Raw genomic sequence first — 25,299 nt, forward strand, 5'->3', positions numbered from 1 at the left:
AAAGACCCGGCCAGAATAAAGTCTTTTATTGAAATAAAATTACACATGGTTTTAATTTATTATTCTCATAATCCCTCATTTCCTATAAAAAAAAAAAAAAACAAAAAGCATATCCCTCACCTGTCCGCCGTCATGATGTAATCCAGAGTATCCCCCGGTGATCCTGGTCGCTTCTACAGCAGCCACATCAATCACTGATGTGACTGCTGTAGAACACAGCATTATACACTGAAAGGCGTGTAATCACTCCGGTCAGTGTACATCGCTGTGCTGCAGGCTGAGGTCACCAGAGTTCACCAGCTGATCAGCTCTGACCTAATTACTGCATCAGTGAAGGGTGGGAACATTCCCACACAGCATCAGTGCCGTAAAGTGAGATCCTGGAGCTCGTAAGCTAATCTCCAGCTGGCAAACTCCGGTGAACTCAGCCTGTAGCGCAGCGATGTCCACTGACGTCAGTGTGCTAGGGGACATCGGGAGGACGCCGTACAGGTGAGAATAAGGTGTTTTTTTATCACCTTTTAAATGTACGTCTTACCCTGAAACGGTGCAGCGTTTTATAATATTTACCTGCCTGAAATGGCACTTCCAGTGTTTGACTCGTGCTGTCCATAGTTCAGGCAGCATAAATTAGCTGCCAGGAGCACTTTAACAAAACTATATATTTAGCTTGGTTGTTATGTGTAGGTATCTGCATTGCATGACCCTCGTAGCATGTTTTATTACTTACAATCACAGACTATGTTAAATCACCATTTTTATCCTGTCAAGGCAACTCTCAAGATGTTTTTTTTTCCTCTTAGAACATTCCTATGGAAGTAGAAGAGCCGAGTGTCCAAGAATCCAAACGTCATATGACAGATCGTCAGAAGTCTGCATCTAGGTACGCAACTGCACAGAGGGCTGAAGTGGAAGCTATAACTTTTTTACTTTTTAATTTGATCAAATTTTTAGTACATGTATTAAATTTAGTTTGTCTCAAAGCGAAGGATTGTTGCAAATTTCTGGCTGCATTACTGCAGGGATGGTAATTTGTTAGCTTCAGTTCTGAATTGTAAAGCGTCAAATCAGTCCCAATTGTATTTGGCGGCTTTACAAACCTCTTATCTGTTAAATGGAGGGAAAAATCCAGCCTACTCCCTTTTAGTAGGTGATGCCCATCTTGTAAATGTATTGCATGTCTACTGGATATGCTTTAACTGTGCAAGATGGGAATACCCTTTAACTATTCTATTTAGTCTTGTATTACAATTACAAACATTAGACAGATCACTATCTCCCTTTTACATGCAATGCTGTGCAACAGTATTAGGTGAGAAAAATACTGCTGCAGGGTAAGAAAGCTTTCAAAAATGGCTGTATGTTTAGGGGTCATTGTCCTGCTGCTGAACAAATTTAAAATAACTTTAAAGCCAATCCGACGCCTCCCTGATGGTTTTGCATAATGGATAGATATCTGCTTGCAATTCTCAGCATTGATGACTGATTTAATCAGCTATCATGTGCCTTAAATAGCTGCTCTTGAATTAGACCTCCAGCCTCGGCTAGTTAAATCCCGCTGTCATTCTCTGACATCAGGATTTAACCCCTGTACAGCCTGATTCTTACAGCTGACATGTGCCCGCAATAGCCGTGGGTGGAATCGCGATCCATCCGTGGCCGTTAACATGTTAAATGCCGCTGTCAATCTGACAGCGGCACTTACCCCGCCCATCGGTGACCCCGTCATTTGATCAAGGGTAACCGATGCGTGGGCATGACAACCCTGGGTCTGCAGCAGACTCCAGTGGTTGTCATGAGCTGATCGCTATGAGTGCCACCTAGTGGTCGGCGCTCATAGCACAGGACGATTTCTGCTACATAGAGGTGACATTTAAAAATTTATTTAATTTATGGTTTAATTACTCTTTGATAAAAATTGGTTGCTCTATTTTTTTTTCCCCCAAAAGCCAAATATATACATCAAGAGCGAAGCATTAATGTTTGAAAAACTTATTCAATGGTGTACGATATGAAACCATTTCAGAAGTGAAAAGGACTTGTGTATTTTGCCTCCAGATCACCCAAAAGGCGGAGATCCCGATCTGGTTCCCGCACTCGTCGTTCTAGACACAGACGATCGCGTTCTCGATCCCGTGACAGACGACGTCACTCCCCAAAATCTCGCTCTCAAGAAAAACGTGACCGTGAAAAGGAACGAGAGCGCAGAGTGAAAGGTCTTCCCCCTATTAAATCACAAGCTGTCAGTGGTGAGTGGCCCGTGGACTGGTGTATAAGTGGCTCTGGAGGGAGATTTTCTATTCTCTAGCTCTTCCGATAGTCTCTTTACTGATTTATTTACAGCTTTTTACGAAAAACATTTTGTTTCAGCAGGGTGGTTTCTGTTTTCAGTGCTTTTTCTTTTCTCACATTCTCTTCTCTTCAGTTTGCAGTACTACACTATGGGTTGGACAACTGGACAAACGGACGTCTCAGCAAGACGTTGGCAGCCTCCTGGAAGAGTTTGGCCCTATTGACTCAATTAATGTAAGTGTGAATGCACAATTTAATTTTCCATGAAGGTAATTTGCTTTACCTCAGATACGGAAAGTGAGAATTCAGTTTTTGGACTGGTTTTTGAAGAATATATCATTTGCAACATTTTTTTTTCCTTTGCAGATGATCCCCCCACGAGGCTGTGCTTACATAGTTATGGTGCAAAGGTTGGATGCATATCGTGCTTTACAAAAACTGAGCAGAGGAAATTACAAGGTTAACCAGAAGGCAATAAAGGTACGCAGCTCCTTATAGTCCAATGAAGACTAAATTTTTTATGCACATTTAAATATTTATCAATAATACAATCGTATTCTTTTCAGTGTTTTTTTAATGTTAACCATGTTTTTTTTACACATGATACTCCTGTCCTGTTTCTGGCTAACAAATTCTTGCAAAACAGTGTAAGCCTGCATTGTTTTTGTATGCATTCTTTTTTTTATTAAAGGGATTTGTCACTTAAAGTAAATTTTAATGCAGGTTATCCTAAAGAAAGAACTCGTGCTATATTCACTGTCCCCAGGTCCACTGGCGAGTCTCGTTTCTGCTCCCGGTGTCTGGATATGACTGTGGTGCTGATGTCACGTAGACGGCATAGCAGCCAGCCTTTAAGCTCAGTGGTTCTCACCTGGGCACTCTGTCAGGGGTTCCCATAAAATGACATGGACAGGAGCTGCGCCCACACTATCGCCTCCGGGTCATCGGCTTAAGTGAAAGCAGAGCCTCGACTGTCAATGCTAGGAGCAGTGCCAGCATCGCCTTGGGCCATTTAAATCCCTGAAAGGAGGATGCCCTCCCCTGTGATATCGTCACGAGGGATAGAGGTTCTCATGACTACCTACGGGTCAGCCAGGTACAGCAAGCCTGTTAGACCATGCACAGAGCACGGTCTAAGAGACTTCTGTCAGCGGAGCACTGACCTGTATAATGCATTGCAGTGCATTATACCAGCGATCAGAGTAATAAAAGTTAAAGTCCCATAGGAGATAGAGATATATATATATATATATATATCTATATATATATATATATATCTATATATCTATATATATCTCACACCAATAAATAGGTATATTTATGCAAAAAAAATACACATTTGTTATGACCGCAATGTCCCGACCTATAAAACTGTCCCACCAGTTAACCTCTTAGTGAGCATTGTAAATAAACTTGGCAAAGATCTATGCTTTTTCATCATACCGCCAAAAAAGTGGAATAAAACACTATCAAAACGTTGAATGTAAATAAAAATGGTACCGCTGAAAATGTCATTTTGTCCCGCAAAAATGCCATACAGCTCCATCAGCGGAGAAATAAAAAAGCTATAGCTCTTACAATAAAGCAACGCAAATATAATTTTCTATACAATTTTGTGCAAAAGCTGCAAAACTTTAAAAAAAAATGTATATAAATGTGGTATCGCTGTAATTGTACCAACCTGAAGAAAAAAAGCTGCCTCATTGCTTACTATATGGTGAATGGCATAAAAAAAAATTCCTGAATCGCTGGTTTTTGTTCATTCTGCCTCCAAAAAATCAGAATAGAAAGTGATCAAAAATGTTGTGCCCGAAAATAGTACCAATAAAAACGTCAACTCGGCCCTCATATGACTGTCGGCAGAAAAATTGTAGCTCTCAAAATATGATGTTATATGATGCAAAAATGTATTTTGAAAATAAAGCATCTTTTCGTGTGACAGCAGCCAAACAGAGAAAATAGATTTAAATCTGGCATCGCTGTAATCGCACTGACCCGAAGAATAAAGTGGTCTAATCACTTATACCGCATTAGGAACGGCGTAAAAAATAAATAAAACCAATTCTTCACCTGCTGCTGTTTTGTTTCCCAAAGATTGCAGTAAGGCTCGGTGCACATGTATCCTGTGCTCTATGCTGAGCGCTTACAACAGGGTTTCCGTGTAAATCTCTGAACTACGTGATAAAGATGGAAACCCCGGTGGAAGATTCTCTGTAATGAGGCAGATGGAGGCACTGTGGACTCTGTCTGGCCAGTGATGTGGCAGTGTCTTTCTTCTTAGGAGCGCATAAAAGCGCGGTCGACCACAGTTTTGTGCACTTCTAAAAAGGAGACTGCTGAACACAGGCCAGACGAAGTCCAGAGTAATTCTGCTGCCTCATTCTAGTGAATGGATCCCTCTGGTTTCATCTGAATCCCGTCATTCAGATTTGTATGGAAACCCCGGCGTAGAGTGCCATATAAATGTGATTCAAAATGTTCCTAACTAGTGTTGAACGAGTATGTTTTGTTAACCCTTTCGTCGAGTATGCTCGGGCGAGCACAGAGTAGTTACAGCTGCTCGGTGTTATGTTTGAATCACTCCCGTGTGCATGATTTGCGACTGTTTGACAGCTTTATTACATGTGAGGCATGCAAAAGAAACAATCATTCCTCACATGTATTAAAGCTGTCAAACAGTCTCAAATCATGCACACGGGAGTGATTCAAACACATCACCGAGCAGCTGTAAATACTTGGAGCTCGGCCCGAGCATACTCGACGAAAGGGTTAACAGAACATACTCGCTCAACACTATTCCTAACAAAAGCTTCAAATCAATCCACAAAAAAGCAAGTCCCAACTCAGGTCCGCCATCTGTTAACGGAAATATAAGGGGCTTCTACGTTACTGGTAACACACAGGCTCTGGAAAAGATCTATGGCTCCTCGCCCCCCAAAATAAATTCTGCAGTCCCAAATCCAAATGCCCCTCTGCCTTCTGAGCCCAACAGTGTGCCTTAACCACATTTTAGCGTCCACATGTTTGGCATTTCTGTAGTGATGAGAGCCTGCTTAATTTACGGGTGCGTGTCTCCAAAAGCATAAGCTGGGCATTACAACGTACTAGACGATACAACAGCAGATTTGCAATTTTCATTTGGCAACATCCACTGCTGCTTGTTTCTAGTAAACTCCCATGGAGTCAAAATCATCACAACACCTGTAGATAAATTCCTATAAGGGTGTAATCTCCAAAATGGGGTCACTTGAGGGGGAAATTCTGCTCTTCTAGCACTTGAGGTCTCTGTATATGGAGTCCACAAACGATTCTAGGAAAATCTGCACTCCAGGAGGCAAATAGTTCTCCCTCCCTCCCAAGTCTCGTGTGGCTAAGCCGTACTGTAGAGTCACATATGGGGTATTTCTACATTCAGCAGATATTGTTGGACAAATTCTGGGGTTATTTTTACCTATTTCCCCATTTGTGGTAAAAATGTAATTCTTTTTTCGTCACTGCCAAATGGTATAAAATTCTGTGGTGTCAATATGATCACTGGACCCCTAGATGAATTAATTGAGAGGTGTAGTTTGTAAAATGGGGTCTCTTATGGGAGGGGCTCTGCTGTTCTGGCACCTCCGGGGCTCTACCAATGTGACATGGCACCCTTAAACCATTCCAGCAAAATGTGCACTATAATATGGTGCTCCTTCCCTTTTAAGCTTTGCACTGTGCCTCAAAAGTAGTTTTTGACCTCATATGGGGTATCGTCATACTTGGGAGAAATTGCACAGCAAATTGTGCTGCTCATTTTCTTCTATCATCCCTTTTGAAAATTGAAAACTTGGGACCAAAGTAACATTTTAGTGGAAAAATGGTAATTTTCCAATTAGCCTAATGTTATAGAATTCTGTGAATCCCCTGAAGGTTAAAAATTGCTCACTACACCCTTATATAAATTCGAGAGGTATAGTTTCCAAAATGGGGTCACTTGTGACGGTTTTCTGCTGTTTTGGCATGTCAGGGGCTCTTGAAATGTGACATGGTGAACGCTCTCTCTATTCCAGACAAAATTGAGCTCCAGAATTCAGTTGGCGCTCCTTCCCTTCCAAGCCGAGTCATGCTAACCAACAGTAGTTTTCCCCCCACATATGGGGTATCGGCGTACTTGGGACAATTGCATCACAAATTTTACAGTCCATTTTGTCCTGCTAACTTTGTGAAAATGAAAAATTTAAGCTAAACCAAAAGTTTTGCCGGAAAAATGTATTCCATTTTCACAGCTCAACGTTATAAAATTATGTGAAGGAACCTGTGGAGTAAAAGTTCTCACCACACCTCTAGATAAGTTCCTTGAGTGGGTGTAGTTTCCAAAATGGAGTCACTTGTGGGGGGTTTCCACTGTTTTGGCAAATCAGGGGCTCTCCAAATCAATTTTGCGCTCCAAAAGTCAAATAGCGCTCCTTCCGTTCTTTGCTGTGCTCCCAAACATTAGATTTCACCACATATGGGGTATTTACATTCTCGGGAGAAATTTCGCAACATATTTTGAAGTCCATTTTCTCCTATTACCCTTGTGAAAATGCAAAATTAAAGGCTAAATCAACAATTTTGTGGGATCAACTAAACTTTTCAGTTTTTTTTCCTTCCGCGCTGCTTTAATTCCTGTGAAGCACCTAAAGAGGTTAATAAACTTCTTGAATGTGGTTTTGAGGGGTCCAGTTTTTAGAATGGTGTCACTTTTGGATATTTCAAAGTTCATTGAAATGTGGTCTTTAACAAAAAACTTTTTTTTTTTTTTTTATTTGTTGGAAAATTGAAACCACTGGTCAACTTTTAACCCTTCTAACTTCCTAACCCCAAAAAATATTGTTTAAAAAAATTATGCTGATGTAACGTAGACATGTGGAAAATGTTATTTATTAACTATTTTGTGTGGAATAACTATCTGGTTTAAGTGCTTAAAAGTTTGATAACTGCAAAATTGTTGATATCTTAACAAATAAACGCAAAAAAAAAAATAGCCTAAATTTAGGGCCATCAGGAAGTACAATGTGTCACGAAAAAACAGTCTCCTAATCAGTGGGATCCGCTGAAGCGTTCCAGAGTGATTCCCACATAGTGACACTGGTCAGAATTTGGCCTTGTCGGGAAGGTGAAAACCTGCTCGGGGGTTGAAGGGGCTAAGTGTTTATCCCATAATTGGAAAATAAATATCATTTGGAGTAACGCACTTCATATTTTTTAATGTATCAGAGCACAAAATGCCAGTCTCCAGTGTGATTTTTTTTTTTCACCCCTTTTAGCCTCTTTACTTATTCCTCTCTATCTGTGGACTGTTCACTTCCTGCTGGCAGACAGCATCTTCTACCGTGTGAACAGTCCATTCCTCTTCTCCGGTCTTCCTCCCCTGACCTGCAGAGAAGCGAGTCCCTCACACAGTCGTAGTGATCCCACTAATAAAACGCTCGCATCTCATCTATGAAGGGGTATGGACAAATCTTGCCTTAAACTGTGCCTATATATGGCACCCCCGCCGTGCTGGTTTAGGCCCTCAGATGCCCATATTTTCTGTAGACTTTGAATGTAGCGATCTCTGCATCCATATGTTGAAGATGGCAGTTGTCACGTTATACTAAAACTTACGCAAGCACAGGTTGTATTAAAAGCTTACACTGAGGCGCGGGACAGCCAGAAGTTGAATAAACGTCTTGAAATGGTGTGTCGTTTCATAAAATGTCTGACATATCAAAGAAACGTTTGGGAAATGTTAATGGTGGTGGTCTGGGTGCTGAGGCTCTTACTGGTCACTGTACACAAATAGCTGCAGGATTTTGTGCCCCTTTGCCCTTTCTTCCTTTGGATTTGTGTACAAATTAGTTAAATATTAAAGGGTTTGTTTCACGTACAAAGGGCATTTTAATCAATAGACCTTGGAATAAGTCCCACAATTGGATTTATTTAAAAAAAAAAGTGTTCCTGTGCTGAGAATCTTATAAATGTGTCTGACCATGCTGAGCCTCTCCAGTTCATGGCCTGCATATACCACAGCTCATGGCCCAGGGGGGAGAAGGGGGAAGCATAAATTGATTATGATAAGTGAGGATATAGATAAAACGATAAAGGCTCGACTCTGCTGCTTTCTTTGGTAACACATTTCCGTGTTTTATCACAGGAGCAAGTGTTTGTGCAGCGTCTTCAGCCCACTGACCTCATCCTAAAAATGAAGTCAGTGATATAAGCTCAGTGGCCGCAGCAGCTCCTACGTCACTGGCTTGATTTATGATGAGCTCACAGGACTGCTGACATGGCAGAAACACTTGCTCCTGTGATAAACCAGGCAGGGAAATGTTGCCTCATAAAGTAGCAGCTGCGAGCCTCTGCTGTGACGTTAGTATTGTTTGTGAATTAAGTGACATGAACTGCTGACAGGAGCCGCTCCGCATCGGGCACAGCCATTACACAGTACATAGCAGAGGCACATTTATAAGATTATCTCAGCACAGGAACATTATTTTTTAACACCTCATTCAATTATGGAACTTATTCCAAGATCTAATAATTAAAATGTACTTTTGTTAGTGGTAAAACCATTTTAAATACATACACGAGCCTGGAAGAGACAGATCAGAACGACAGATTTAACCTCTTAAATTTATCGATCGGTATGGGCACATGGATCCCCCCACCAATCAAAACTTCTTACATGACAGTTTTATGAAGGTAATAATAATTTTAATGGACTTAGAAATTATAAAACTCATTCATAACTTATTATGGATTAATTACACTTGGTTTAATATGTTGTAAAAATTGGTGTTTGATTGTGTCATGCAAATGAGTCAGAAAACAAATATTTTCTGGGATGTGGACGTGTTTAGTACCTTTTTGCCACAATTTGATTGAGAATGTATGCACACAAGGAATTATCACTGCTCAATATGTATTTTAGATCGCATGGGCTTTAAACAAAGGCATTAAAGCGGAGTATAAGCAATACTGGGATGTGGAAATAGGGGTCACCTACATACCATGGAGTAAAGTGAAACCTGACGACTTGGAGGCACTGTGCGAAGGAGGCATGTTGGACAGCGACACCCTCTCTGCAGGTACATAACATTTGTTACTGAATGTTTCTACTTGGTTACTCATTGACTTTTAAACTAATTTGTGTTTTTGTTTTTTTCCTTGAAGATTGGAAACCTTTTACTAAAAAAACGGAGAGTACCGATGTGCCTCACAATGGGGCTACGGAAAGCGGACAGACTGAAAACATTTCATCTATACCTCAACCTGTACAACCTTTACCTGTGATATCTCTCCCGATTCGTCATCCAATGCCAGCCATGGTAAGTGTTAATGCCAGCGTCTAGTTTGTAAAGCGTTTGCTGCCATATTACTTGTAACTTCCGCTCAGAAGTTTTGGCTTTGTGTTCTAGGAAAATGGCTTAAGAGTTTGTGTTTACTCCCAGCATCGTGACCATTATATTTGTAAAACGTGTATAATATTGTGTCACAGTAATGTTTTGTATATACCAGTGTTTTTATTTTTGTACTTAATGCAGTTTTCTTCTTCTCTTGCATTACCAGCCAGGTCCTCAGCCAGTGCCATCTGTCCCACCTCTTTCCACAATCCCATCCATACCAACTCTGCAGCCTAGTACTACTTTACCGTCTATCCAAGGTTTACCTATTCCTCAAGGGTTGCCTCCACCCCCACAAGGGATGCCTATTCATCCATCAATGCCACCATTACAAGGAATGCCTATGCCTCAAGGAATGCCTATGCCAGGTTTCCCAGGGCCTATAAACATACCGCCCCCAGGTTTTGCTCCTGGTCTACCCCCACCTCCATTTATGAGGCCAGGATTTAATCCAATGCAGTTGCCGCCAGGTATGAACTTGTGTGTTTTTGGTCTGGCTAATTCTTCATGTGAATGTTATTAATCATCATTTGACTATTCTTATACCTGATAAAAATGGTTAATTTACAGCACAAAATGTGTTTTTACGAACAAGTAAAAAATAGACTTGAACATAAATGCTTCTTAAAAGAACTTGGTGCAACAGAAAAGTCTTTTGAAGGGGTTGTTCCCTTTCAGAAAGCTTTTGCTGATATGTACAGTGCGCAAGAAAGGAAATGAAAAAAACCTGTGCTTTACTTACTCCACTGGACTGCTCCAGGCTCCGTTGTTTTCCTGCAGCTGTGGCATCACGTCGACATTGCTGCAACCAGTCACTGAGCTGAGCAGCTTCTGCCGTCTACATGGGCAGAGTCAACTAGGCTGAGTGGCTGCAGCGCTGTCGGCATGTCACCGCTACAGTCAATCAACGGAGACATTTGAGCAACAAAGATTTGGTGCTAACCCCAGGAGGGCAAGTGAAAAACAGTGAACTATACATATCAGGAAAAGTTTTCTGAAAGGGGACAAAGGCAGAAATGTAATATTGAATCAGACCCGAAGTCATTGTCTAACTTGTAAAAAATAACAATAAGCTACAGACCTCATTCATTAAGCGCATGTGGTCTGTGCCAGACACAACTTTTATATGAGCTTTAATACCACGCGTGAGAAGGATGGAGTCCAGGCTGTGAGTGTTTAGTCTTAAGGTACGGTCACACTTAGCGACGCTACAGCGATCCCGACAACGATACGACCTGGCAGGGATCGTTGCTGTGTCGCTATGTGGTCGCTGGTGAGATGTCAAACAGTCAGATCTTCCCAACGACGCAGCAACGATACGGAGACCCGTAGCGACCTGTATAACTATGTCGGCGGTCGTTGGGATCCTGTCACATAGCAGCTACTCTGACGATTCAGACCTCAATGAGGGACGACTTCTCAGTTCTGAGTCGCCAATGAGGTCGTTGGTAAGGTGTCACACCGATGCATGCTACCCAGCGGGACCTCAACGATCAAAAAATGGTCCAGGCCATTTCGACACGACCAGTGATCTCACAGCAGGGGCCTGGTCGCTGCTATGTGTCAAACCTAGCGAGATCGCTGCTGAGGTCACTGTTGCGTCACAAAACTTGTGACTCAGCAGCGATCTCGCGTAGTGTGATGGGGGCTTTATGGGCACCTTTGGTGACGCAAGATTATTTTAGTTGTCACTTGTAGCCTTATAGGAGCTGTATCTTTGTGAGTTGTCATCTGTAGCTTTAAGAGAACCTTAGTAAATGGTGATGCAATTCGTAATAGTAACTATCGTAGAAATGCAAAAGATGTTTTATCAGAAGCTCATGCCAAAATAGATCTGCTCAGTCCTACAATAATCTGCATCAATTATTCCATGCATTGCTAGCACCATGCATGGGTCTGCGCTGCTGCAGGTCACCACCATGCATGGGTCTGCGCTGCTGCAGGTCACCACCATGCATGGGTCTGCGCAGCTGCAGAGGAGCCCCAAAACAGTGGTAAGACAACTACACTGCTGGATGTGCCCAGGCTTTAAAGGGAATCTGTCACCCTCTTGAGCACTTTTAGTTAATATGGGCATACAGGTTGTATACAGCTGAAATTAGTCATACGTGTATGCCTTCTGAACGATGCCTTGTTCAGTAAAAATCGTCTTTTGTTATACAAGATTCCTCCTCCCCTTCTCTTCAGTGTCCCTTTGACGTCATGTGTGCGACCGGAAATCCCGCGACTCCACATTCTACCTGCTGTCTCCTCTGCACTGTGGGGAATTCACCTTTACTGTGTGCTGGCGATCAGTGGGACCGGAAGTTAGTGAGCCTCTGGCACCTGCGCGCATCAAAATTGAAGATGGTGCCCACAGATGGGCGGAACAGAGCAGAGGAGAGACGGCAGGCAGAATGAGCAGGCGCGAGATTTTATGCCGCGCACATGACGTCAAAGGGGAGAAGAAATGTTGTATAACGAAGACGGGAGGCAGTCTTATCTTTTGGGCAGACTACTTCCCATTGCCTGGAAGATCGAAGCTAAAATAATGTTTTTTACTGAACAAGGCCACATCCAAAAGTGACCGATTCCCTTTAATAAAAACTTTTCAGGATTTTTTAAAAAAAAAATTAAATTGTTTGTGTGAAGGGGGCATAAAAATGTATGTGTTTTGTTTTGTTTTTTGTTCTCCAAAACATGGAGCTATGGGCTTCTGAAGTTGATATGCAAATTTCCCCTTGAACCAAAGGGTGCGTTAGACTCATCTCTGGGAGGGCAGTTACTTTTCTCACTGTATGGCTTTGTTAATTTTCCCCTGTAGAGCACTGCCACCTTATAATTGGGCAAACTCCTCCAGAGAAGGTCAGAATGGCTTTTTCACCGTGATTTGGTGAGGCGTCATGAATGTAAACCTGATCACGCTGTGACCTCCTTACTCCCTTCTCTTACGGACATTAGAAGCATCCGGAGAGGAGGGGGAGCTGCGCTGCAATGTCACAGGCGCTCACAGCTTCAGCGAGGAGCAGTGCTGAAGTGCGGTCTGGATCTATCCAATGTCTGGGGTAGAAGCCAAGCATTGTATGTAATGACATTACAGCACACCTCTTCTACTTTCAGGAATCAACTGTTAGTAAGCAAAGGCGTGAAGGGGATCTCGGTGTGATCATGTTTAGATGCATGAAGTCTCACCAGATTACATTGAAAAGGCCGGCTCTGACCTTCTCCAGAGAAGTTTTTTAATTCTCTGTATCAAGGTGATATAATAAATATATCTATATCACCTGTATGAGTCTGACTTATTAGGATTGGTCAACATCATACAAAAGTAAAATTCAACGTTCCCAGAGAAGAATCTGTAAACACCCCTTTGGTTAAGGGGAGATTTGCATATCAAGTTCAAAAGCCTGTATCTCCACAATGCTGTGGAAGAAAATACGATGTTTTAATCAGCTACTCTGACCAATTTTTTTGTCCATTCACATTTACTATTCTCAGCAGCACATGTCCTATTAAATACCGTCTGAATTTTGTCAATTATTTCCTTTTTTTTACTTGCATTGATATATCCTGTAAAGTATAATGTCTGTTTGGTCGTTAAGGTTAAAAATAGTCCTGCATCGATTCGCATACAGTACAGACCAAAAGTTTGGACACACCTTTTCATTTAAAGATTTTTCTGTATTTTCATGACTATGAAAATTATACATTCACACTGAAGGCATCAAAACTATGAATTAGCACATGTGGAATTATATACTTAACAAAAAAGTGTGAAACAACTGAAAATATGTCTTATATTCTAGGTTCTTCAAAGTAGCCACCTTTTGCTTTGATGACTGCTTTGCACACTCTTGGCATTATCTTGATGAGCTTCAAGAGGTAGTCACCGGAAATGGTCTTCCAACAATCTTGAAGGAGTTCCCAGAGATGCTTAGCACTTGTTGGCCCTTTTGCCTTCACTCTGCGGTCCAGCTCACCCCAAACCATCTCGATTGGGTTCAGGTCTGGTGACTGTGGAGGCCAGGTCATCTGGCATAGCTCCCCATCACTCTCCCTCTTGGTCAAATAGCCCTTACACAGCCTGGAGGTGTGTTTGGGTTCATTGTCCTGTTAAAAAATAAATGATGGTCCAACTAAACGCAAACCGGATGGAATAGCATGCCGCTGCAAGATGCTGTGGTAGCCATGCTGGTTCAGTATGCCTTCAATTTTGAATAAATCCCCAACAGTGTCACCAGCAAAGCACCCCCACACCATCACACCTCCTCCTCCATGCTTCACGGTGGGAACCAGGCATGTAGAGTTCATCCGTTCACCTTTTCTGCGTCGCACAAAGACACGGTGGTTGGAAACAAAGATCTCAAATTTGGACTCATCAGACCAAAGCACAGATTTCCACTGGTCTAATGTCCATTCCTTGTGTTCTTTAGCCCAAACAAGTCTCTTCTGCTTGTTGCCTGTCCTTAGCAGTGGTTTCCTAGCAGCTATTTTACCATGAAGGCCTGCTGCACAAAGTGTCCTCTTAAGTCTTTGAAGGGATGTGTCTGCTACTAGAACTCTGTGTGGCATTGACCTGGTCTCTATTCTGAGCTGCTGTTAACCTGCAATTTCTGAGGCTGGTGACTCGGATAAACTTATCCTCAGAAGCAGAGGTGACTCTTGGTCTTCCTTTTCTGGGGCGGTCCTCATGTGAGCCAGTTTCTTTGTAGCGCTTGATGATTTTTTCAACTGCACTTGAGGACACATTCAAAGTTTTCCCGATTTTTCAGACTAACTGACCTTCATGTCTTAAAGTAATGATGGCCACTTATTTTTCTTTACTTAGCTGCTTTTTTCTTGCCATAATACAAATTCTAACAGTCTATTCAGTAGGACTATCAGCTGTGTATCCACCTGACTTCTGCACAACACAACTGATGGTCCCAGCCCCATTTATAAGGCAAGAAATCCCACTTATTAAACCTGACAGGGCACACCTGTGAAGTGAAAACCATTTCCGGTGACTACCTCTTGAAGCTCATCAAGGGAATGCCAAGAGTGTGCAAAGCAGTCATCAAAGCAAAAGGTGGCTACTTTGAAGAACCTAGAATATAAGACGGATTTTCAGTTGTTTCACACTTTTTTGTTAAGTATATAATTCCACATGTGGTAATTCATAGTTTTGATGCCTTCAGTGTGAATGTACAATTTTCATAGTCATGAAAATACAGAAAAAAAATCTTTAAATGATTAGGTGTGTCCAAACTTCTGGTCTGTATTGTACATCCTGAGTAAAGAAGTGCATCCTGGCTAAGTATACGTCATTACATTAGCTGGTCTAAATAAGGGTTTGTTTACATGGCTATATTGTATGTACATTGGGGAAAATAAGTATTTGACACACTGTCGATTTAGCAAGTTTACCTCATTTTAATAAGGGTATAAGGCTAAGTATACAGCTGGGGGCTGATATTAGTAGCCTGGGAAGCTCCATGGGTATTACTCCCTTCCCAGGCTACAAACATCTGCCCACAACTGTCCGCTTACCCCCTGCTAGTGAATAAAATTACGGGCGACCCCATGCCATTTTTTTCTTTTTAAAAGAATTAATTACATGTACAGTAAGCAACACAGTCACTGCACTAATTATATGTCACTGACATCTTTCTATTTAACTATTCTATGTATGTATAGCTATTCTCTCTATTCTATATTGTTGGGTAGCGCTGTGATTTTACAGTATGCTTCTCAGGTTTCAAGGAGATGGGTGCGTGAAAATCGGACGGCACTCCCATGGCCCAAGTGCCATGATTTTTATTTATTTTTTTTTCCACACACCCATTGACTTGCATTGCAGAGTCTCGTCCGAAATACACAGCATGCTGCAATTTTTTTCTCAGGCCGATTTCAGCTGAGAAAATAATCGCAAATGAGATGTCACTCATAGAATAACATTGGTCAAAGTGCAATCTGATTTTTTTTTTTTTTATCGGATTGCACTCGTCCGTTTTTCTCGCAGATGAGTATGACCCCTAAAAATAAAAACCAGAAAATCAGTGTATGAGTTACAATAACATACTTAAATTGGATTTTATTGCATGAATAATGCCTAATATTAGACACTTTCTATTCTGTACAAATAACTTTTTCAGCAGTTTCATTAGCAGATTTTTTGCCCTTTTTGAATTTCAATGGCTATTCCTTTTTGTCCTCCCTGGGGGTAAGCTGCTGACAGGAGTCTGGCAGCGGCTCGCTCATAAACCACACAGGAGCATTTCTGTGTATGGGGGAGAGGGCTATGGCCAAATAATCTTTTGTCCTACAACAGTCTATGCGATTCCTAACAATGACTTAAACCACCTCCTATACACAGTAGGTAACACAGGATCCACCATTCACAATAGGTGATGTCACAGCTCACCTCCTCCTCCTGTACAATGACTGATAACACCTCTATATACAGTAGATAACACAGGATCCACCATTCACAATAGGTGATGTCACAGCTCACCTCCTCCTCCTGTACAATGACTGATAACACCTCTATATACAGTAGATAACACAGGATCCACCATTCACAATAGGTGATGTCACAGCTCACCTCCTCCTCCTGTACAATGACTGATAACACCTCTATATACAGTAGACAACACAGGATCCAACATTCACAATAGGTTATGTCACAGCTCACCTCCTCCCCTTCATAATACCTTGTGCCCAGATTTTAGCATGAGCCTAAAATACTTTAAGTCAATGTGTTAGTCCATTGTTACCCATGTTGATGTGGCTGCTAAAAAGAACAGGAAGTATGAGTCTAATATCAGGTCTAGTAGCCAATGTGAAAATTGCAAGTTATTTTTTTCTTATGAAACTCAAATCTTTTTAAACCTTATTTCCATGTCATTATACAAAAATAAAGCTGAAATATTGCATTTTCCACTCTAGAACACTGAGCCTCACTATAGGCGGACATATACAGAAGACTTTTCAACAGTCTCAGTATCATCACAGGCTGGATTACATTGACAGCACTTCTATATACACTAGATAACACATGATCAATCATTCATAATAGGTTGTTACCCCCTCCCTGCGCAGTGATCTCTGCACAGGTCAGCGTATGCCCACTTAGATGAGTGTAATAGGGAGAACCACATCCAACGTGTAACCGATTCCCTTTAAAATGCCATACAGGTTATATTCCTGTAGTGTAGAGCATTCACTCAGAGGTAAGATGAATGCCAGGAAATGAGATAAATCTGAAACATTTTGATATAATCAGTACATATTTGTTTTTCTTTGCAATTTTTCTCTTCAGAAGCGGTATCCTTAATTCTTCAAAATCCTTAAGTTCCTTTCATGTAAAATGTCTTCTTGCTGTGTAGCCACGTGTATTATCCATTTGGCGGAAAAAGAAATCTGTAACCTAACAGGCCTATGTGCCAGCAGGGCAGACTTGTCATAGGACTGCAGCCACACTTGCATCATGTCCAGCTCTACAGGAAAGATGTGCTGACAGGTCTTTGCTGCTGCTTTCTGGGGAGTTTGTCAGTAGCCTTCATTTCTCCTTACTGATCTATTTTACTAAAACTTTACCTGAAATAACAAGTCTGTAACCACTCTTCTTGAAGCGCAGCATTTTGCTGTTCCGCCATTATTCATTAATATTTATGTATAAATTGACAACTGAGTGTCATCAGCTGGGACCTGTCACAATACTGTTGCGGTATAGTCAATGCTGTTTGTACCTTTTTTACAAGAGTGAATGACAATGCCCAATTGTCAATTTGTTCATAAATATTTAAATGGAATAATAAATATTGTACAGCACAGTTCTACAAAGATGCTGTAAGTATTTACTAAAACACAAGTCAGTAAAGATTGGTCCTTTAAAGCGGGGTTCTCTGATAAATGTAATTAAATACACATTGAAATATTGAACACCTCTATTTAGCAAAAATGAATGCTTTGACTGTTGCACTCAGGATTTTAAAGATGGCAGCTGCCATCGATCACAACCAGGACTCGCAGTAGGTCGGGCTGCACAGTGAGATAGATAGATGGCCGTCCCCATCGTATGAAATCCTGACGGTGCACTAGGTAAAACATATCTATTTGCTAAATAAAGTCATTTAGAAAAATTTTTATTCAAATGTGTATAATTGTATTTATTATTACCTACCTTTTAAATGGTTATTCCCTTAAAAAAAAAGTATCCATAAGATGGAGAACTTGCTGATTTCTGAAGTTCGTCCGCTTGCACCCCCACTGACCCCTAGATTGAGGCTTTTGAACCTTGAGAACAGAGCCCTGAATGGACTACATATGCATTATCTACTCCATTTATTGTTTAGGGATTGGAAAGTAAAACTCTTGGTTATTTGCATCAGTCCCATAAACAATCATTGGGTTGGAGGCCGCTTATGTGCACCTCAGCTCCTTTCAAGATGGGGCTGCAGAGCCTTGTTCTCAAGGTTGTAAAGCCCTGAGGACAGGGAAACCTGCAATCTAGTTGTTAGCAAGTTATGCCCTTTCCTATTCCTGATATCTGTTACAGGACTATTCTTGCATGGGGATTGTATGATGGGAAGCCAACTTAAGGCAAAAATGCATGCATAGGCGATGAATGAATGAGCCTACAGTACCAGACTCTTTAAAATTATTTAACATTTATGAATTAGGACTGATGAAAGACATTGCAACGTCTTAATAGGTGTCAAAGTAGGAACTTTCCAGCCCACTACATGGTTAAATGATTGTGAAGATTTATGGCTTTTCTTCAATCCGCAAGGACTATAAGATGTGGAGCTTAACCCTAGAACGCATACCTGGGGCCTCGCAGGCCCGCCCTGTTAATGGTTTTCTATTTTCTGAAAGATTACTTTAGTTAGAATTTTGAAACTCTAGGTATTCCTCAGGTATATAGTTGTTTGTCATTTTTGTTTGAGTTATTCCATGTTATTTGCACACGGGCCTAAAAGGCCACAGGTATGTGAAAGTGTAGATTTTTATGGTCATGCGTTCTAGGGTTAAATTAACACACAAAATTAGACCTAAAGAAATTGTCCACTACTTGGACAACTCTCTCATACCTCACGCTTGGCCTCGATTAAAATAAAAAAAGCAAAGCCTATACTCCCCTCCCGTGTCTGTGACATTCCTGCTGGTTCGGCACTTGCTCTCCCCAGTCCTCCAATATTGTTGTTGTGATACATGACCCCGGCGCCCAGTCAGCGCTGGCATCAGTGTCTCCTTCTGTCGAATTGAACATGAAGAGGAAGTCAGATCAGCTTCAGCCCGGACTTCCTCTTCATGTTCAATTTGTCTGAATGCGGGACAGTGATGCCAGTGCTGATTGGGCGCCGGCGTCACTTGTCACAACAACCACACGAGAGTCCTGGGACCGTGAGTGCCGACAGCGCTGGGAGGAGAGTATAGGATTTTTTATTTTTATCGGCCCCAAACATTTAAATCAAGAAGGGGTTGTCCTAATGGTGGACAACCCCTTTAAGTAATATGAACAAGGTGGCTCTGCAAACGAGCAAAGATAAAACAAATCAAAATTTCAATACCAGGATAAGACTATGTTCACATGTCCGTTTGGCATCAAGTCGAAAGAAAAAAAAATGATGCAAATGGACAACAAACTTACACCAAAGTTTTACCGTATTCAGTTTTTAAGGGGTTTTTTTTCGTTCCATTTCGAACCAAACTTTTTTTTTCTTTTTTAATTTTCCCACCCCATATAGGTCTTGCTAGTTGTTGGGCATTCACTGTGCTTCAAGGGGTTGTCCAGGACTTTTATATTGATGGTGCTATCCTTAGGATAGGTCATCAGTAGCTGATCGATGAAGGGGCAACACCCAGCACCTCCGCTGATTAGCTGGTGCCAACGGCGGCCGGATGTTCTCGATTGACGGAGCTGATCACATCCAGACGCTGCCAGAAACAGCTCGTCGGCGGGGGTGTTGGGTGACACATCCCCACCTATCTGTTATCGATACACATACAACAGATTGTTAGTAGACCATAATTTGTAAGTGTACAAGGGTTGTGGTTTTGTGATGAAGCATTTCAATCACTGATTTTCTAACGATGTGTCTGCCCTCCAGGCTTTCTACCTCCTCCGGGGATGCCCCCTCCCATGGCTCCGGTATCTCTCCCTCCACCTATATCTGGATTAGGCATGCCCCCAACCTGTAAGTCACTTCCTTTCTGGTACCTCGTGATTTATATTTGTTCGAATGTTTATACAATTCGCTAAATAGCAGCTCATAGATGATAAATTAATTCTAAGTTCAGTGCCTATGCAATGTTTTATAAATTGGGGAAGACGAGCTCTCCAAAGTGGGACCCCAATGTGGTCCGCAGGATCCACTTAAATTAATTTGTGTATATCTCTAATCTTATATCTTTAGGACACCCATGCAGTTAGTTTTCAGGCATTTTACATAGTTATTAAAACAAATCAAACTCCTAAGCTAGCTCAGGAGCGGTGTATATTGTGTTGGTTTTTTGGGGGATTTTGCATAAATTACTATGAGGATCTCACTTATTCTGGGAGCTTTGTGAATAACACTTGGTTTCTTAGCTGCAGCAGGTCCTTCATCAAATGATTCAGACGTATCACAAGGACATCCTATGTCTCTTGGATCTGGACGAGAAAATATTGAGTCTGATGATAATGGAAATGGATTTGGGCCTGCTCCGCAAGGAGGGCCAAATAATGCTCCTGGGCCAATGAACCCACATCACGGTAAGGCTTTCTTTAATATATTCTTTAATATATTTTTTAGAAGTCTGTTCCTGTTCTTGGCGGTTGTTTTATATTATTGTTCTATATTATTGTTCAGTTCAGGGTCTTGGTGTGAGGATGATTTTAGAGGCTTTAAGTGTCCTTTCATATCGCGATAACTATGTCCTCTTTGTTCTTTACAAGGACTCATTGGCTGTTCATGCAGTTTATGAAAGGAAAATAGTTAACTGCTGCTTGAGGGTTTCTCTGCTAAATATTTGATTTCAGAAACTTGTGCACAATAGTTTTTCATAAAATATCAGTGCTGTATAAATGCTGTCTGGACAGACTATTAGTAGTTAGGTTCTTTCTGGAAAAATATGGCTACAGGAAATTTGTGAAGGAATATATTTCCTGGGTGAAAGGTTTAGGAATACACTATGGAGTCAATTCATAAAAACTGACGTTGCTCACACTCACTCTGCGCCAGTCTTGCTGCAGCACACAACGACAAATTCATTAAGAGGTGTATAACACTTAAGGAATTCTGCGACTATTCTGTTGTGCGCCTCTGTACACCATGCCAGAAATCTTACTCCAGTCGAGAACTAGAGTAGCATTTCTGAAATGCAAAATGCCAGCATTTTCAATTAAATTGACAGTGTTGCCACGCCCCAGCTTTTGCCCCTTTCAGCAAGACAAATTCAAACTAGTGTGAAAACGCCAAAATTACAACTTACTGTATTTTTCGGACCATAAGACTCAATCCCCCCCCCTCAAATTTGGGGGGGAAAGGGGGGTGCGTCTTATGGTCCGAATGTAGTCCAAATATAGTTTTTATAGAGCTTACTGTGTGGTGTGGGGTGGAGGCGGCAGCGTGGTTGCACTGAAGGGAGCATGGTCGCAAGGCAGGAAGATCGCAAGGGTCGCAAGAAGGCTCGCATAGCAAAATCAGCGCCGCCGCCATTAATTCACTATTGCCGTGTTAGACTGGAGAAAGTGGGCGGTCTCCGGTCCAGAACATGTGCTGCAGTGACATTACAAAAGAGGCAGAGCCGGGGCAACACAGAACAGCACAGCGCGCAGTCCCCCCAGCCCTGCCTCTTTGTAACGTCACTGCAGCACGCGTTCTGGACCGGAGACCGCCCACTTTCTCCAGTCTAACACTGCAATAGTGAATTTATAACAGTGCCGTTGATCCCTGTTCATGCCGTGCAACCCCACTACCTGCAGTGCGACCACGCTCCATCGGGCTAAGCAAGGAGCGCAGTCGCACTGCAGGGAGATGGATCTCGCAACAAGGATCAATAGCGCTGTTATGAATTCACTATGGTCGTGTTAGACTGGAGAAAGTGGGCAGTCTCCGGTCCAGAACACATGCTGCAGTGATGTTACAAAGAGGCACGTGATCTGGACCGGAGACCTCCCACTAACTCCTGTCTAACACGGCCATAATGAATTCATAAGAGCGCTGTTGATTCCTGTTCCGTGATCCATCTCCCTGCAGAGTGACACCACCGCTCCCTGCAGAGTGACACCACCGCTCCCTGCCTAGCGCAGTCCAGACAAGAAACAGTGAGGCAAGCATTATACTGTAGATTAGGTTTAAGCACACACAGCAAAACACAACCACTGTGGTGAACTATAACTCCCAGCATGCCATAGGAGCTGAAGAACATGCCGGGAGTTACAGTTCTAATTTTTTGCTTCAAAAGTCCCCCCCTATTTTCCACCTCTAAAACCTGGGTGCGTCTTATAGTCCGAAAAATACGGTATCTTGATGGGTGCATACGGATATATGCACTTAAGGCAAATAAAGTGAACTAAAAATCTTTAAAGTTTATTAAAAAATAACACGCAAAATATAAAAACACATGTGCCTCACAACAAATGGACACGTAAATAGACCGGATCAAAGGAGTGTTATCTAGCATAAAATATAGAAGTGATGGCACACAGATGCATAGATGTAGAGGTTATCATGCAGTGTATTATATAAATTGAACACACGTGTGTAGGATATAGTATTAAAAAATTACGCAATAGTGGCTAAAAACTAATCGCCTAGGTCACAAACTGAAGAGTTAGGTCCTGTGTCCTTCCACCTGAAGTGCGTTTCGTCCTGCTTCTTCAGGGGGTCATGCATTTTAGCCGTCATGAATTGGTTATAGGGGTTAGTCCTGCTCCACTCATTCCTGCTTCAAGAGGTGAGCGGGACAGGTGACTGCAAGTCCACCGGTACCTGCCTGAATGCAATTTAACTTGCACCGATCGTATCCTAACGATACCATTGTCCCACTCACCTCTCCACACAGAAGTGAGCAGAGGGCTAATCCTTTAAAGAATGAGCCATTCTAAAGGTTATCGACTTCTATGAAGAACATATCACAAGCTTACAAACAATGGAAAAGTTTAGCAACTATATGTTAAGCTTCTGAAAGCAATTGATTTGGCAGGATGGATATCTGCTTAGTATGAAGCTCTTCTGCCTTTGATTCACTATGATTACAATGACACCCACTTTCTCTAGTATTTACACACCATCTTAAGTGCCTTAATGATTTTTTTTTTTATGATTTTTATCATTACTTGATATACAGTATGTGGCTCTAATGATAATTTTTGAACTTAAACTGTTTTTACATGCAGTAAATGATCCCATCAAGAGTTCTGATATTTATTTACATAGTGTGACAGCACTTGGTGGCCAGAGAGCATAGCAATGTGCACATCCACCCAGTGGCCGGAGTGCTAGTGGTCACGCTGGCTCAGCAACTCAGCCAGGTCTCTGCATATTGATCACTTCACTGCCGAGCAGTCAATAGCGGTCTGCCTGCTTGTCAAGAAAGGAGTGGAGTCTGTACAATGGCATGGCAGTAGAGCTGAGGACTCTTGCTGGAGTGCTAAGAAAAGGGCTATTTTAGCTGCCAGAGGAGGGAGGAGACACTGTCTGGAGCCTATTAACAGCAGTAGTAGTGGAGGCACATGGAGGGTATTTTTCCTTTTCTTAAGTCCTTCAGGACCTCAGTATGATGATAACTCATTAAAAAACATTTTATGGAATCTGCGAAACACATTCTTCATAAAGCTTGAAAGCACCAACTGCAGTTTGTGATTACTTTGACAACCAATTTCAGTAGTAGTTACTTAAAACAAGCCACATTGTCTTTACATCTAGTTGAGCTTGTTTTTAGCAGACCTAATCTACACACTTGCTTTACCCATGAGCAGTGACCAGAATACTTTTACATCCTCTATAGCGAATTGTAGGCGTTAAATAAAGATTTCAATTAAGGGTCCATCCTTGTGGGTAATACAGGCATATTTCTTGTCTGCTTTTAATTTTTTTAACCTATTTTTTTTTTTTTTTTTACTTCTGATTTGATATACACATTAACATGGCGATTGGTTTTACATCAAGAAGTATTTATTTGAAATTTTGTTTTTTTAGAGTTTTTTTTATTTTTGTCATTTAAACCAATTTTTGAAAATCTATACACACTTGATACAGTGGAAATGAAGTTTCTTCATACACATGAAGACAGTTAACAGAAAATGCTCTTTAAAAGCCTTTCAGTTATCAAGTATTACCAGAGTTTTAACATTCAGGTTTTACACAGATGTAATAACTAACATATTGCCTATACAACTTTTCCATAATTTACTTTTATAATCAGTCTTTCACTTTGACCCAGAGTAAGCCACAAACCCATTGAAGATTCATTGTATCCCATAAGCATTGATTTTTATAGCAACCTGCACCATAATCACAATACAGATCAGGGAATCTCAGTATGATTTCACCCCCCTAACTATTTACATGCACATGTAGCTCTTACAAAGACAAGTCCAGCAATACCTTTACATGGCCAGTCAGTTCCTCTGTTACCGAGAAACCAGCGTTTGCATTGGTGTGCAAGTGAGGCTTTAGGACTACTTGTAGATCTGAAGCCTGTCACTCCAGCTCTATTCCCCACCCAGCACCGTCGCCTCCTGCTTGACAGATGGCTCTAGTTGCACAGCATAGATGCTGTCAGTCAAGCAGGAGGTGGCGGCGCTGGGTGGGGAATAGAGCTGGAGTGACAGAGGCTCAGATATGCAAATGAGGCTGACGAGCTATAGTACATATGTAGCTTCTGTCACTCCAGCTCTATTCCACGCCTAGCGCCCAATCAGGAGTAGGTGGCGCTGGGCGGGGAATAGAACTGGAGTGAGAGAAGCTTCAGATCTAACATAGCTCTGCAAATGCAAAATCTGTTTTAGTAATGGAGGAATGAACTGGTTATGTGAAGATATTGCTGGAATTGTCTTTTAAGAGCTACATGCACGCATATATATAATTTGGGGTGTTCTGACAATTTTTTTGAAAAATAAAAATTTTATTTAAATGTATCAGGTTTTCAGGCAGTGATGATAACTTTATATTGTGGATCAGAACGAAGTTCACATGTTTAAGTGGGTTGAGATAATCCGAATACAGGATTATGTATATGATGACTTGCTTTCCAATAAAAAATCCAGGGGGCTTGTCTACATGTAAAATAAATGAACCATGTTAACATGATTTGCCACTTGAACTGCTTCTACTGTAGAGGTAGACGTTGACACTTCTCGCCCGCGTAGCATCTTACATCTAACCTCCTCCACAGCCAGGTTTTCTATTTAGTGAATTTGTAAAGCTGCAAGGGGATGCTCTGTCCTGAAGGACTGTGCCTTGACAGAATGGTAATTTCCACATTGTTTCTACACTTTACACTGCAGTCACAGAGGGGATGTACGTAGGGGTGGGGAATATTTTACATCTGTTTGCTATTGCTGGACACAGTTGTTGTTCTCATTGGTTCAGAACTGTAGATTTAACAGTCTATTCACATTTTTCCAGTATTGTGATTGATTTTTTTTTCATCC

At 41.6% G+C, this 25,299-nt stretch overlaps 1 protein-coding gene across 2 annotated transcripts in view; it reads left to right on the top strand.

The window, feature by feature from the left end:
* SCAF4 (SR-related CTD associated factor 4) overlaps nucleotides 1-25,299 on the top strand; it is a 105,323-nt gene that overhangs the window by 41,951 nt on the left and 38,073 nt on the right. For both annotated transcript variants that reach the window (XM_073668314.1, XM_073668315.1), the window contains 9 exons: nucleotides 804-883; nucleotides 2,059-2,249; nucleotides 2,426-2,526; nucleotides 2,659-2,772; nucleotides 9,224-9,380; nucleotides 9,466-9,620; nucleotides 9,862-10,165; nucleotides 19,769-19,855; nucleotides 20,248-20,412. In XM_073668314.1, coding sequence (XP_073524415.1) covers nucleotides 804-883; nucleotides 2,059-2,249; nucleotides 2,426-2,526; nucleotides 2,659-2,772; nucleotides 9,224-9,380; nucleotides 9,466-9,620; nucleotides 9,862-10,165; nucleotides 19,769-19,855; nucleotides 20,248-20,412 — 1,354 coding nt within the window. The remainder of the gene's footprint in view (nucleotides 1-803; nucleotides 884-2,058; nucleotides 2,250-2,425; nucleotides 2,527-2,658; nucleotides 2,773-9,223; nucleotides 9,381-9,465; nucleotides 9,621-9,861; nucleotides 10,166-19,768; nucleotides 19,856-20,247; nucleotides 20,413-25,299) is intronic.

This window comes from Phyllobates terribilis, unplaced genomic scaffold (genome assembly GCF_046119375.1).
Source record: "Phyllobates terribilis strain yellow unplaced genomic scaffold, ASM4611937v1 Scaffold_2__4_contigs__length_985480577, whole genome shotgun sequence".
Lineage (NCBI taxonomy): Eukaryota > Metazoa > Chordata > Amphibia > Anura > Dendrobatidae > Phyllobates > Phyllobates terribilis.